Here is a 12,821-nt window from a genome sequence, read left to right on the forward strand (position 1 = left end):
CACCCGACCCCAACCAATCTTCCATGTTTAATTACAAGCCAAAGAATTTAGGCCTCTTTTACTGCATCATCATATCATACGATAAGTAATTGGAGCTTAGTATAACCATGAACTAACCCAAGATGAACAAGAAATACTCTAAGTAAACCATTATTGTCCATGGAACTTCTGAACTAATCAATGACAAGAATGTAAAGTAGTATGTCAGAAGAGGCAGATTGACAACACGTTAATACTTAATAGTCGAGACTCGAGAGTATATTGCAAGTTTTAAAAGAGGGACCAATTTAAAAGCGACCTCAAAGTTAAAGATGTAAACAGTAAAGTGCATATTAGCCTAAGTTTTAAGTGTTCTGTACCTTGCGTGTGCATGCGGAAACATGATTAGTATGAGGAATTGTATATAACCATTATTATAGTGACTTATAATCTTTTTCCTTTTTCTTTTTTTGAAAAGATGGTGACTTATAATCACTTTTTGAAAAGTAGGTAACAGATTATATTAACGAAGTAATAATAACTTAATAAGAAAAGTATGCATGAGATACAGCACCACCTCAAAAGTCATATTCATCAAACAAATACGTACCATTCAGGCATTCATCACAAACACTATTAAGCAATTTATGCTGCAAAGTAATCCATTCATTGGGGTACTTAGTAAACAATGGTGTCCCAAACAAGTCATGAATGCAATAGATGTCTCATGCACCAAAAACTAATGATCTTCCATACAAATAATAAATACATGTCTACAAAAGAAGATGAAGTGGGTGGAGGAACAAAAACCAAACAAATGAGAAGCCTAGATGTGTCATGTTTCTTCTCTTCCACTTTTCTTTCGGTAGAAATCTAGTAATATACAATTGTTAAAGCAACTCTTTTTTGAAACTGCCTTCTGTGTTCCTTTTTGTTTAACCAAATAAAGCTTCAATGACATTATATAGACAATTCTGGTAATGATGATTCTGCCCTCCAACAAAAAATATTCTGGCAAGAATTCACTGACAACACCAAATCTAGACTGCAATAGAGCCCTGCAGTTATAGTTACAATTAGCACACGTGATGGAACGAAAGAAATTCAAATGCAACATTTGATACCAAATAAGTATGGTTAATTAGAGAAGATACAAAATCCAATTCATGTTTCCAAATTGTGCATTTGGTTGAACACCTATATCATTAGGGCATGACAAAAAATATAATAGATCAGAACCCTACATGAAAATAGACTTGCAAAGAAATAAAAGCTATCTGCCCATAAATAAGAAGCCTAGGTTTGTCATATGGGTGGACGATAGCCTAAAAGCCCAGAAATACACAAGCACTAAACTCGATCCAACACATTAAGGAAGGCCCTGAATTCATCCACCTGGGAAAAGCACTGAAGTAAAAATTATATACCAAAACTCAGGACTAAATCAAGCTATCACAATAGTCAAATGTATGTACGTAACTACCCCATTCTATTACTGACTCGTACAATGCTCCAAATATAAGGGAGTTGATGTTTCAAACCAACGCTTCATGACCTAGACCTCTTTTATGTGAAGCGGATGGACACATGTAGTACCTCTCGTAAAAGTCTATGATATATACTATGCATAATCCTCAACATGAAAGCAAGCAAATGGAAACTAAAAGACTAATGCAGAACTTGCACTACACATCCCCTGCTACTCAGGGAAACTCATACACGAACATGTTCTTATTTTAAGACCATGAATGCTTGTAATTAAAATTGCAGGTACTGGTTGTAGCAATTAGTAAAGTACCTGTACAAGATATGCACCCAAACAGTTGAACTTTAACCGCTTTGGAGTACCACTTGTGGGTCAAGTTGTCCGCTACAATAACTGGAAGGAACAGCAGATAGCTCCTGCCTTCCTTTCCATTCTTCACCTGGTTTCAATGTAATTGGCGTCTCCACACAAGCAGCTTCAACACACAGCATATGCTTGTACTCATCATCCCCAAAATCAGGAATTGCCTTTGCTTTCTTATCCCATGGATTCCAAACCACTGCAGAGGAAAAGGATTGTGTTAATGACACTAAAATCAATTCCTTTTACATTTGCTTCCTTCAAGACTAGCTGTAGTCTAACTTGATTGTAAGTTAGTGGTTGGATGAATTCATCCATTGTCATCAATAGGACTCCACCCATTTTTCCATGTAAAAAAGGTGAGGATTACATAGCATACAAGAAAGGTATCTAATTTGCACACAGAATCTGGTCATGCAGCACTTCCAAAAGGCATTATAACAAATGCGATATTTTTAGCTAGAAGCCTACTATGTTTATCTATTATCCTGTGTGCTTATTAGTGGAAAACCTCCATTTTCACGTGGGACTTTCTTTATCTCTTTTTTTAAAGAGAGAGAGAGAGAAGGGGTGATGGGGGAGATGGATGAGGCAGCTCAACCAAATAACAGAGATTAAAGCCATTTTCCTTAAATGCTTGACGTTCTATATAATAAGACACAGCCTGAGCTGAATAAAAATACAGCATTACAGATCCAAACTTAGATCTTCTGCAGTTAAATGAAGCAGTAGTAGGTCAACTCTAAGATTTATCAGTTAAAAAAAAAATTCATAAATAGGTATCCTAACAGTAATAAAACATGCCTACCAACCAAAGCTGGCTCATAATTTCAGAACAGTAGCTTGGAGGTATGCATAAAAAGTTCGTACTGATAGCTAGTCTATTTTTCATGATCTGCCCCACCCCTAACTATATTCTCTCTATATTATGTTATCATAGGAAAAATGGCAAAATCAAGGCCTAACAGCCCATTTGGGAGATGGGAAATTGTGGGTGGGGAGTAGAAAGGATCTTAAGGCATATCTATTAATCTATCTTGTTTGGGGTCAAGTACGAAGGAATGGAATTGCTACAAGGGAGTGTCCATTTCATTCCATTCCCCCCCCCCCCCCCTTTAACAACAATCAGTGAAGATGAAATATGTTTTAGTTCTATTTTGAGAAAATACATATAAATGGTGAAGGGTATGCTAGCAAACTTATTATTTATTTCCTTTCCGTTCTTTCTTTTACAAACTACCAAATGCACTAGAAAAGATACAACCATATTCCTTTCCATTTCATTCCATTCCTTTATGATCTATCCATTCCATTCTATTCTATTCTTCATAAACTTCCAAAAATAGTGTAAGTAAACATGTGGATGGGACTCAACTCACCAGCATCTGGAAGTCCATCTTTTCGCAATACAAATGTTCTCTTCCTTTCATGGTCAATAATAGCAATTTTTGTTGGTGTACTGAGATATGTTTTGTCCACCTTTACCAAAAAATAATAAATAACAATAATAATAAATAAAATAAGTAGTTGAAGGAGCAACTAATATATATTTGAACAAAACGAAAGTGAACAATCCAAAGCATTTCCATTCAAAAAGTACTAACTTCTGATTCGAATGTTATTGCATCCCCTTGTTCTGTAACTCGCTCTTTATTCTTCAGGTTATCCAAATAATCAAGGGTCTCTAGTCCTTCTACCCGCACTTCACTAAACAGAAGAACATGAGAGTTAATTCACAAACAATACAAAATGCACATTGTTCTGAACTCTTTTTAGTGCATCAATTTAGCAAGTAATTAACAGCTGATCTACAGTGATATATAATGAATCAAACAAAACTTGCTTCTGAAAACATCTTGTATTATAATAAAGCATGTATATCAAAATCCATAATGAATATATCTAAAAGAAGAAAAGCCATTCTGCAAGCAGTTAAACAAAAAAGACAGAAATGAAGCCATTTGACAATGTTACTGCGTTATTGTTTTGTTTCATCTCCAGACATTAATTGTCCTGTCATCATGAGGAGACAAATATAATTGGTGTTTTATGTAAGTGGATATAAAATTATGAATGCAAGAAGCTTATAATTAGACTTCATGTGAGAGACACAGTTAGCATGAATAATGGCAAACCATATTTGTTCCAAATTAATTCAGATACAATCTGAAGCATGGATTAGGTTTGTCTATCTCAGAAAATACCAGCAATGCACCATTGCTTACAGATAAAAAGAAGTGCCTGAGTCATGTGTCATAGTATCAGTATTGATAAGGTGAAGTCTTGTTCTCCAATAAACAAGGATTGAACAATAATCCTCAGCATAATACACAAATTAATACATCTACAAAATTCATAGGATGTATATGAAAGCTCAAAACCACAGAATCAATTTTTTTTATTTTTTTAAATATAAGAAAAAACCACAGAATCAATATTTTGCATGAAACCAATAGCACAGAGGATTCCTTAGATTACATAGATAAATTCATTACTAAACATTAAATATTGCAACGCAGTCAAACTTCATAATATTTCAGAGGATGCATACGACACTCAAAACCACAAATTGACATTTTGCATGAAACCAATAGTGCACAGCATTCCTTAGATTACATAGATAGGATTTTATTAAACATAAATACTGCAATGCATTCAACTTTATAATACCATAAAGGAGGATTTCTGCTGGACATATTTTTCTGTGTAATATACAAATTTCATAACATTCAGCTCACAGAAAAGATGCTCCCAGATAATTTCATCAAATCTTTATCCACAATGTAATTCTAGGTAATGAGAATTTATAAAACCAAACAGGAGAGTGAATCTAGATGCAGAAGAGAAATGCAAAATATGCATAATGCATGCCAACCCAGGGGGTGGAGGCATAAACTACTTAATGTAATAACTCAAATAAACAAGAATTAGTATCACTATAAAACCTGATGTCCGTGACAGAAAAATATGTGTGATAGGCAAATGTGAACGTAAACGACTTTCCATCAATATTTGTATTGCGAATACGGGATGTCAACATCAAATCTCCTCCAGGTCCCAAAGTTATCCTTAGGCGAAACTCATATCTGCACACAACAGAGATGTATTATATATTAGTTCAATACTTCATTCAATAGAAAGATCAGATTGCCAAGGGAATTCAAATGCACAGGTTACATACTTTTAGGAGTTCTGAGAACACTCCATAAAGAATTAGAACATTTAATCTAATAAAATAAATAGTTTTTTACACAAATAAAGGAGAAAATTCTTGCTCAACCTCACTATAATTTATTCCCTCCCCTTTCCCAACCCCACATTTATATTAAAGAAGAAGAAGAAAAAAAAAAAAAGAGGTAAGCATGGAGCAGAAATAACTTGCTCCAAATGAGTGATTGCACAATAGCATCAATAGAATTAAACTCGTAATTAACATGGCCAGTCTCACATTTGCATAAACACCCAAAAATAAAAGGAGGGGAAGAGAGAACAGACTTTCTCCCAGTGCCGTGTAAGTGATTACATGGTATCTTCAAGAATTAAACATGTTACAAAAATAGAGTCATGCACCTGTGAGGCCAGATCTTTGCATCTTCTTCAGAGGGCTTAAGGATTAAATCAATGAAAGCCTTATTGTGGCTAATTGTTGCAAAAGGTGGGGGATCAGGATCTACAGTCCAAGTCCTATTCCTAGCAAATCCATGTTGTTCAAGAGAACCATGATTTCCAAACTGCATAAGCAGAAGATACTTGTTTATTGTTCTTTATAAACGGAAAGCAATTATAAGGGAGTAATAAGCTGAAGAAGATAACTACATACTTGAGGAAAACATATTGGAATACCTCCACGGATAGCCTTTGGAGGTTTAAAAATAGCCTGCAAGAGGCACAAGGATATTAAAAAAAAAGTGTCTGCAGCTATCTCTTACTCTTAGCAGATTTAATGCATAATAGAATTTAAAGCAAAAAGGTGGACTGAAATTTAATAAGGAATAAATGATCACCACAATGATAATAAGTTCTTGAATTTATAAAATCATTAATCCTAGTTTAAGTGTTTAATTATCCACTCAAAAGTTGAGCATGCAGATTACATATCAAATAACAAGGAGACAAAGCCATAACCCATAACCGCGACTCTTACAGGCTTGAAGGATCATGATTAAACTGCTCAAGCATATTCTGTTCTATTGGGTTGGTTGTGCATATACAGACAATGGTTTTGATTTACTCGTTACTTCCTCCTCTGTTTCTGAATAATAGTCCACACTTCCTTTTGTGACCGTCTAAATATATTTGTTATCTTAAAGGCTTCTTGAATAGGGCTTGATGTTTAAGGGTTTAGGTAATAAAAAGATTGGATCTTGAAAATGCTTGGTGTTAAAAGAGTAAATAGAAATAACGAAAAATAAACACTAGGCAATCAGCCCTGTTTCATAGGCAATCACCTCTGTTTCGTAGGCAATCACACCCAGATAGGAGAAGGCAAACACACCCTTAAACTTTAACATAAGTTGTAGGAATTAATTAATATCAATCTCACTAACAATGTTATTAACAGCCTTTATATAGGTTACTGCTAAATCATTTCCTAGAAGGATTCAGACGCCTAAATAACCTATTCCTGGGAAGACTATGATTACTAATAGCAAAGAAGTACTTAGAACTTCTAAACCAAATAGGAAAAGGATTGAAAACACAAAATAAGACTCATGGAACTTTGGTACAGCCAAGGACAACCCATTCAAGAAAACATAGAAAGTACCAAATTGCCCTTATTCTAGTAAACTTAATTAAAACTGAACCTGCAACTTTCTAACATAAAAAAACTAATACCAAGACTCAATAATGAATCAAGTAAGCTTATGAAGGTGCCGATGGTCCTGCATCAAAACAAGACCAAAGTGGTAGCAACATTTTTGCTGATACATTTGAAGCTAATCATTAAAACTTTGCTCAAATCGATGCACTAATAAAAGAGCAACTATGCTGCAAAAACAGTTTCTAACTACTATTAGTACATAGTACAGCCAAATTAAAAGAAGATTTTGTTGTCGTTTAGGATCCCAGCTAAACAGCTTTTGAACAAACAATCATAACACATTGCAGTACCTTGCTACTCAGAAAAAGCAATTCTTCCCCATGTTCATTCTTCCAAGACGTAACTTGAGCTCCATGCAGATACACCTGCTCCAAAAAGGAAAACTCCAAACATAAAAAAGTGCAGTTGGGTCTGAATGAACAAACAAACAAACAAACAAAAAAATCAGAAAAATTCTGTTGTATAAAGCAAGGTAGTGCATAAAAGTATGCATCTGTATATCTACACTTCCAAGCATAATGTGCAGATTGCATAAAGGAAACACACACTAAATAGTTCCCGAAAGTATGCAAGTGAAGGAATACATGAGATCACAAAAAATGTTATAGATAGAACGCAATATTTACTAATGAATATTACCCAAGAAAATTACACAAGCACTTAAATACGGTTCTGCAGTTTTGTTAATAGAGACAACCATAACAACCCTCAAAGTCCTCGGCCATATAAGAAACGTGTATTTATCTCACAAAGGTTAAATCATCCCATTTAACTCACCATCTCCATCAAGTCCTCACATACGCATGTAACGACAACTTCTAGTCTAGTGCATTAAAGGCCAATATGAAATCTTTCTCAAGGCAGTAATACTAATGACATAATAATCAAAATTTAAGATTTTTTGGTTTCAATTAGTCAATTTTTTTCTTTTTTTTTTTCGAAAATTTTCATTTCATAAAAATTTAATCTCTTTGTTTTCTTGCAGAAACATAGAGAGCAAAACGTCAAAACCTTTCACATAAAACTTCGCTTCAAGATTGTTGATCGCGAATATCATAAAAACATTACACACACAAAACAAAGAAAAATTTGGCAGCATTACACACACAAAACAAAGTTCTAAACGATAAAAGGTATAGGATTTTGGTTTCAATCAGTCAAAAATATAATCCAAGAACCAAGATAACAGCAATTACATCCTAATCTCTTCGTTTCTCATCTATGTGAATTGCGGACCATTGCATTAATCAACCGAATTTCGGTTCACAATTTGCAAAATTTAGGCGAAAACTCATCGAAGATCATCGAACAAACGAAGATTCATAACGCATTGAAAGATTTAACAGTAACAAACAATCAGAGCGAAAGATTTACAGAAGAAAAAAACAGCAAAGATCGCAACGTACCTCTGCGGAGAAACCGCGAACCTCGCGGAGAATGACCTTAGGGAAGCCATTGATGTCCTTTTTGTGCTCCACGTACACCATTTCTCCAGACGACGACGTATTCGTCATCTTCTCTGTCTCTCTGTATCTCTCTCTCTCTCTCTTTCGCTTTCGCTTTCTCTCTTCTCTTTTTTCTTTTCTGTTTGTGGAATAGTTTTTTGGAAGCTCTTGGTTTTTGGTTTTTGGCTTTTGGCTTCGATTCGCTTCGCGGTGGATCGGGAAAAATATTGATATCGTTATCTTCTATATATAGGAGATAGGGACTCGGAGAGAGAAATGTTAAAGCGCAACGGCAAGGCCAACCAAAAACCGCTTTATTTTATTTTTTCCCTTTTTTGCTTCCCTATTATCTTCTTTCTTTATTATTATTATATTTTGGTTTAATATATAAATTGTATGTTTCTCAAAACAAAAACAAAAAAAAAAATATATATATATATATATATATATATATATCTAACTGTCATGTTTGATTTTGTTTTTATAACCATGTGTGACCATTTGTAATAAGGATGGGTTACAATAATGAAAATCTTATAGTATTTCATGAAATAATTTAATGATTTACTAGTATTCTTCAGAGAGTTTCAACCTATGGCATTCGTTCTTAATAATAATTTTTTATTATTAGACCAAGATACTAATTGATTTCTGGTGTAGGTGGGGATTAAACCACATATCTCTTATCCAACCATAAATTTTTTTTTACAAGTTGAGCTAATTGAAACTCACACGATTTAACAGTTTGTTATATTTTGATCTATCTATAATAATGAAATTCATGAGTTTTACCACATTTTAAAATAAATGGAAATTAACAATCACGTTATGGAGCGACAATTAATAGTCATATTATAGAATGGGCAACAAAATTAATATAAAAATGGAATTAAATATGAAATATATTAAAATAAAAATTTTAAATATAATAGCTAAAATGAAAACAAAACCTAAAAAAGTCTAAGGGCCATCTGTACTTATAGTCATTATATTAAATTTTATATATATATATATATATATATATATATATATATATATTGCTTTCTTTTTCTTTTTCTCTTTTTTTTATCTTTATTTTTATAGAAAATTTCATATCTTGTCTAATTCCCTTTCTTTATATATATATATATATATATATATATATATATATATATATATATATATATATTGCTTTCTTTTTCTTTTTCTCTTTTTTTTTATCTTTATTTTTATAGAAAATTTCATATCTTGTCTAATTCCCTTTCTTTATCCATTCTTTAACTAATGACGACCCACATTAGCCTAATATATATGATGTCTTGCTACTTTTTAGTTTTTATTATTATTATTGTTATTATTATTATTATTTCAAGTCTGTTTCTAGATGAACATAATAAATCCAATTTATGTTTACATATTAATATACAGTTTTTGAAGATTTTACATTTTAATTTGATCCTTGAATATTTTATTTAATTTAAACAATTTACCCCTTGAAAATTACATTTTTGACAACTCAAACACTATATTAGTATTTTTTTTAATTAAAGCACTAATGAATTCAAAATATATGATGTGCAAGACTGCAAGGTGTTGATTAAACCATTTTATTGCTTCTCAAATTATGATATGATGACAGAAATTATAAATGCATGTCACGTGAATAATTCCATTAAACTTTAAAAGAAAATTTTTAATAGAAATATAGTTTAATTTGTTAATTTTTCATATTTTTTTTGTACATCTCAAATTATGAAAGTTTTGTAATTCTATGTCAAAGATTCTTAATCTTTTCTCTTTCATCGATGTTAACATAATAACATGTACTATGTGTTGGTAATGATTCCTTAAAATTAAATTATTGGTAATGTGTTGGATTACTATTTACTAGTGCCTAATAAGATGGTAATAATTCAGAGATGTTGAAACTAACCCCAATAGTATTCCTAAAATCTTTAATGCTTAAGAAAAAGATACATGTGTGTATTTTTTTAAGGAAAAGATACATGTGTATTATACTTTTAGGCATTTTAATAATCTTTTATATCATTATCATATGATGTGAAAGAATATATTGTATAGAACACTAGTTCTTAATTTGAACCTTTTTTGAATTGGAAGCATTGGGAGTTTATTAGTGTCTTTCAATACTGGCAAGGAGTGGTATAACATTGGTTGCTTCTTTTCTTGGTATCGCATAGGCCTACCTCCGGTCAATATGATTTTATCAATTGGTAACTCTCTCTCTCTCTCTCTCTCTCTCTCTCTCTCTATATATATATATATATACACACACACATATATATATATATATATATATATATATATATATATATATATATATTACATCATGAGTAATAGCTAACTTAATCAGTGGAGGATTTTCCTCAATTGTGATTACTCTATATTTTAGGAAGGAAATCACACTAACTTTGAGATCAATATTGGGGTTAAAGCTTAGGGGCACTATTGTGTTGTTAAAACCTTTAATAAAAAAATGGTTGGGTTGAAATTACATTTAGTATAATTTTAAACAATATTACACCCCTCAATATTTTTTAATTAGATGCGAATTTTGACAAACTCATTAGTGGATTATATTATTTTCGTATATTCTCTATGGTTGCAAAATTTCAAGGTGATCAAATATCAATAACTATGTCATCAATCGATTATTTAAGTTTAAGATTTTGTAATTTAAAATAATGCATAAAAATGAGTTTATAAATCGAATGATAAATAATATTCAATTGGTATGTATGTTAAAACATATAAAACACGTAATCCAACGATAGGATTTTCAAAATATGAATTTAATAACAAATTATTTAGTAGTATGACATTACTTCAAGTTACACTAAGCGTAACTTTAACTCAACCCATAAAAAAAGATGTTAAAACTTTTTTATTTTTTATTTTTTATATAACAGATATTTAAACTCTTGAATATCTCTATTAAAAACACCAAGAGGTGTCAACCAATTAAGTTATAAGATTCTTGGAAAAACTTAAATGCTCTATTGCTGGCCAATACTTGCCAAATATTACTTTTAGGGTAGTGTTAATGAGTACCATAAAGTGTCCGTTAAGAAACAATTTTATGTCAATAAAGTCAACTTTTTGTCATATTTTTTACCAATTTTATAGGGCGTAGAATTAATAAAGTCAATTTTTTTTTGAGTTTCACTTATAACTTCAGTACTATTTTTAGTCATTTCATCAATTTATACCAATTTTTTATTAGGTGAACCTCACAATAAATCATCCTTAACAGACGCTTCATGGTGCCTATTAATATTTCCCTTTATATACGATACTATTTTAATTTATGACATCCACTTCAAAATAATTGTTCTTTATCATTAGGCCAATATATCAATTAGTTGTTGGTGTAAGACGGATTCAAAGTCCAAATCTCTTATTTGATAATAAAAGACTTTTTCAGTTAAATTAATTGGAACAACAATACTTGCCAATATTGAATACTCTAGTATAAGATAGGCAAAGAAATCTATTTTGCTAAAGAATTTTCCATTTAGTAAAAAATTATCTCAAAAAGTTTCTTTTTAAAATTTTTATAATTGATTGGGATTGGGACAGTAAGGGAACAAGGTGAGGTTGGGTTGGAATAGGAGTGCCTATCATTTTTTTCAAGGCAAGAAAAAACCTAAATGAGGCATAAATGTGGCAGGTCGAGGTTGGGATGGGTTAGAAATATTTTAGAGTAAATTCTATTCACATCTTCTGAGGTTTGAGCTAAGGCCAACTAAGTCCAAGACTTTTCAAAACTAAACAATTCGGTTCTTAAAGCCAATTGAGTCCTAAAATTAGTTGAGGAAAAATAATTAATTTTTTAGGGATTAAGTTGGATTTAGGGACCAAATTAACCAGTTTTGAAAAGTCTTTAACCTAATTAGCATTAGCTCAAACCTCATATTGTATTAGTAGAATTTACCCAATATTTTATATGTTACAGACACAAACTATTTTACAACATTTTTACAAATTGCTGATATGAAAAATTCTTACTAGTTCTAATATGGATCATTATTAACATTACATTTTTACTTACAATAACTATTTAGAAAATACTACCACCGCTCTCCCTTAGTGCGGTGATCATTCTACAAGTATAAATGCTTGTGGGGTGTGGGGGCAAGGGCCAGGATTTAAGTCTTTAAGAGGAAGTTTCATACACTTAGATTAGACTAGAGTAAAAATTCTATCTTGTATAAAAAAAATATATATTTAGAAAATACTAAGGCCTCGTTTGGAATGAGGGAATGAAATGGAATAGAAATGAATGAAAATAATAATTTTAGAATATTCTTCCTTTTCTTGTTTAGAAGTTTAAGTAGGAAGGAATGGAATAGGTAGGAGAGAACACTCATTTCTCTCTATTCCCTTAAAACCTCAAATTTTTATTCCCTCGAAAATTTGGAGGAATGAGAGGGAATGAAATTAGATTTAATGAATTTTTTACTAAAACTCCCAAAATACCCCTATATATTCAACCATTTATTTTAAAATAGGGGTCTAATTGTAATATTGTCATAAAATAATTTCATTACATTCCCTTCATGTTACTTCTAAACAAGGTTACTTACATTTTATTCATTTTCATTCTTTTATTTTAAAACATCCAATCAAGGTTATTTAATTCCATTTTATTCCATTCTTTTCTATTTTTCTCCCGTACTTAAATACATTCTATTTCTTTCTATTCCCTTATGATCACTCTATTCCATTC

The 12,821-nt window shown here is 31.5% G+C and overlaps 1 protein-coding gene across 1 annotated transcript; it reads right to left on the reverse strand.

Annotated features, from left to right (window-relative positions):
* Window positions 1–707: 707 nt before the first annotated feature.
* On the reverse strand, window positions 708–8,383 carry LOC142633530 (putative glucose-6-phosphate 1-epimerase). The gene is made up of 9 exons (XM_075807765.1): window positions 8,054–8,383; window positions 6,938–7,012; window positions 5,646–5,702; window positions 5,396–5,556; window positions 4,771–4,911; window positions 3,430–3,532; window positions 3,205–3,304; window positions 1,778–2,024; window positions 708–1,037 (listed from the first exon to the last, which is right to left on the reverse strand). The coding sequence occupies exons 1-8, from the start codon at window positions 8,159–8,161 to the stop codon at window positions 1,810–1,812; spliced, it is 960 nt and encodes a 319-aa protein (XP_075663880.1). The 5' UTR covers window positions 8,162–8,383; the 3' UTR covers window positions 708–1,037; window positions 1,778–1,809.
* Window positions 8,384–12,821: the final 4,438 nt, after the last annotated feature.

The sequence above is a fragment of the Castanea sativa genome, chromosome 5 (genome assembly GCF_040712315.1).
Source record: "Castanea sativa cultivar Marrone di Chiusa Pesio chromosome 5, ASM4071231v1".
NCBI lineage: Eukaryota > Viridiplantae > Streptophyta > Magnoliopsida > Fagales > Fagaceae > Castanea > Castanea sativa.